This window comes from Phacochoerus africanus, chromosome 11 (genome assembly GCF_016906955.1).
Source record: "Phacochoerus africanus isolate WHEZ1 chromosome 11, ROS_Pafr_v1, whole genome shotgun sequence".
In the NCBI taxonomy this organism is placed as follows: Eukaryota; Metazoa; Chordata; class Mammalia; order Artiodactyla; family Suidae; genus Phacochoerus; species Phacochoerus africanus.
Genome location: NC_062554.1, coordinates 5,353,769 through 5,355,367, shown reverse-complemented (window position 1 = coordinate 5,355,367; position 1,599 = coordinate 5,353,769). Strand labels below are relative to the sequence as shown.

The following is a 1,599-nucleotide window of genomic DNA, read 5'->3' as shown; positions in this document are numbered from 1 at the left end:
TTAAGGTCCCTGGATTAGGAACTTAATTTCATCCGTACTCTTTGATTTTAAAGTGCACCGCTTGCCCACACTTGGAGGCTGTTCCTTGTGGAAATATACTAGAATGAAACAACGGAGGTTACTCCGAACATATGCCTGGTTACTTCTTCACTGGCACAAAATTTGGGGACCTCCTTTGTACTTATTAATCACACAACATAGTATATCAAAGTTAAAATTATAGGCCATCACTCCTTTTTTTTTTTTGTCTTTTTATGGCCACATGTGCAGTGTATGGAAGTTCCCAGGTTCTCTGGCTAGGGGTCAGATCAGAGCTGCAGCTGCCAGCCTACACCACAGCCACAGCAATGCAGGATCCTAGCCATGCATGCGACCTACGCCACAGCTTATGACATAGCTGGATCCTTAACCCACTGTGGGAGGATGGGGAACAAGCCCCCATCCTCTTGGATGCTTGTTGAGTTGATTACTGCTGAGCCACAGTGGGAACCCCCTAGGCCATCCCTTTTTAAAACTTACATGTTGCTCAATGTTGGTGGTATATTAAGGTTTTCTTTTTCTAATGTAAAGGAATAGAGTGTCTTTCTACTTGTCGATGGCTTTTTGTCCTTCCTTCCTTCCTTTTTTCTTTTTTGTCTTTTTAGGGTCAGACCCATGGCATATGGAGGTTCCCAGGCTAGGGGTACATACCAGACTGGCTAGAGAGCTCCCCCAGACTCTCATCATCTGCCTCTTCCCCCAAGTTTTTGATAGAAACATTGGTGAACGCCTTTGCTTTGGCTCCAGACTTGGCTTCCCACTCTTTTCCAGACTCGAATCTACCCACACACACTCTGTGGTCTTTGAGGCGTAAGCCGTTCATCTTTGCCGTGGCCTTGTCAGCAGCCTCTTGGGTCTTGCCGTGGCCCAAGGCAGACCCCTTAGCGGCGCTCTCCCCACACACCACCTTGCAGGACAGAATGTTTCCGAAAGCAGCGGAAGTATCATACGGTGCCTTGTTACCTATGGATTTGTCCAAGTTCTGGAGGAAGACGTTTCCCATGCCAGATCTTCTCAAAGAGGGATCCCTCTGAGACCACAGGACACGGGTTGGCTTTCCGTTAATGCCATCAAAGTGCCTGGTATCCAAGGCCCACTCAGCGTCAGGGTCAGCCGGCTGCTGGAGGTTGCTGTGGGCATAACCCAGGGAGTGGCGGCAGTGCTCTTAGGCCAGCTAGCTGGATGGACAGCACAGGCCCCGCAGGACTGAACTTTCTGAACAGCATGGCCTCGCTGGTGTCCAAGTGGAGGTCACCCACGTACAGGGAGGCCATGGGGTAGCTGCCCATGGGGTAGCATTCATCTTGCCAGCCCCCCCAGCCCCCACCGCCAGGAGGGCTTCTTAGAGGGACCACCCAGGACAAAAGGGGCTCTGGTTCGAGCCTTGGCCTGCGCTGCGGCCCACAGGTGGCTGTGACGCTCAGAGAAGCTGGACTGGGCTCTGAGGACCCGAGCGAGAGGAGTTCGAGGAGGGCCTGGAGACGCCAAAGCGCAGGCAAAGGCTCTCAAATCCCACAAGGCCCTCCCTCTCAGGGAGTTTGGAATTTTCAGCTGCCCTGG

At 52.2% G+C, this 1,599-nt stretch overlaps 1 protein-coding gene across 1 annotated transcript; it reads right to left on the bottom strand.

Moving 5' to 3' along the window:
• On the bottom strand, window positions 1–1,328 carry LOC125111470 (polyadenylate-binding protein 4-like). The gene is given in 3 exon segments (XM_047753419.1): window positions 1–98; window positions 691–1,196; window positions 1,198–1,328. Coding segments are annotated over 3 exon segments (735 nt in total).
• Between the last annotated feature and the right edge of the window lie 271 nt (window positions 1,329–1,599).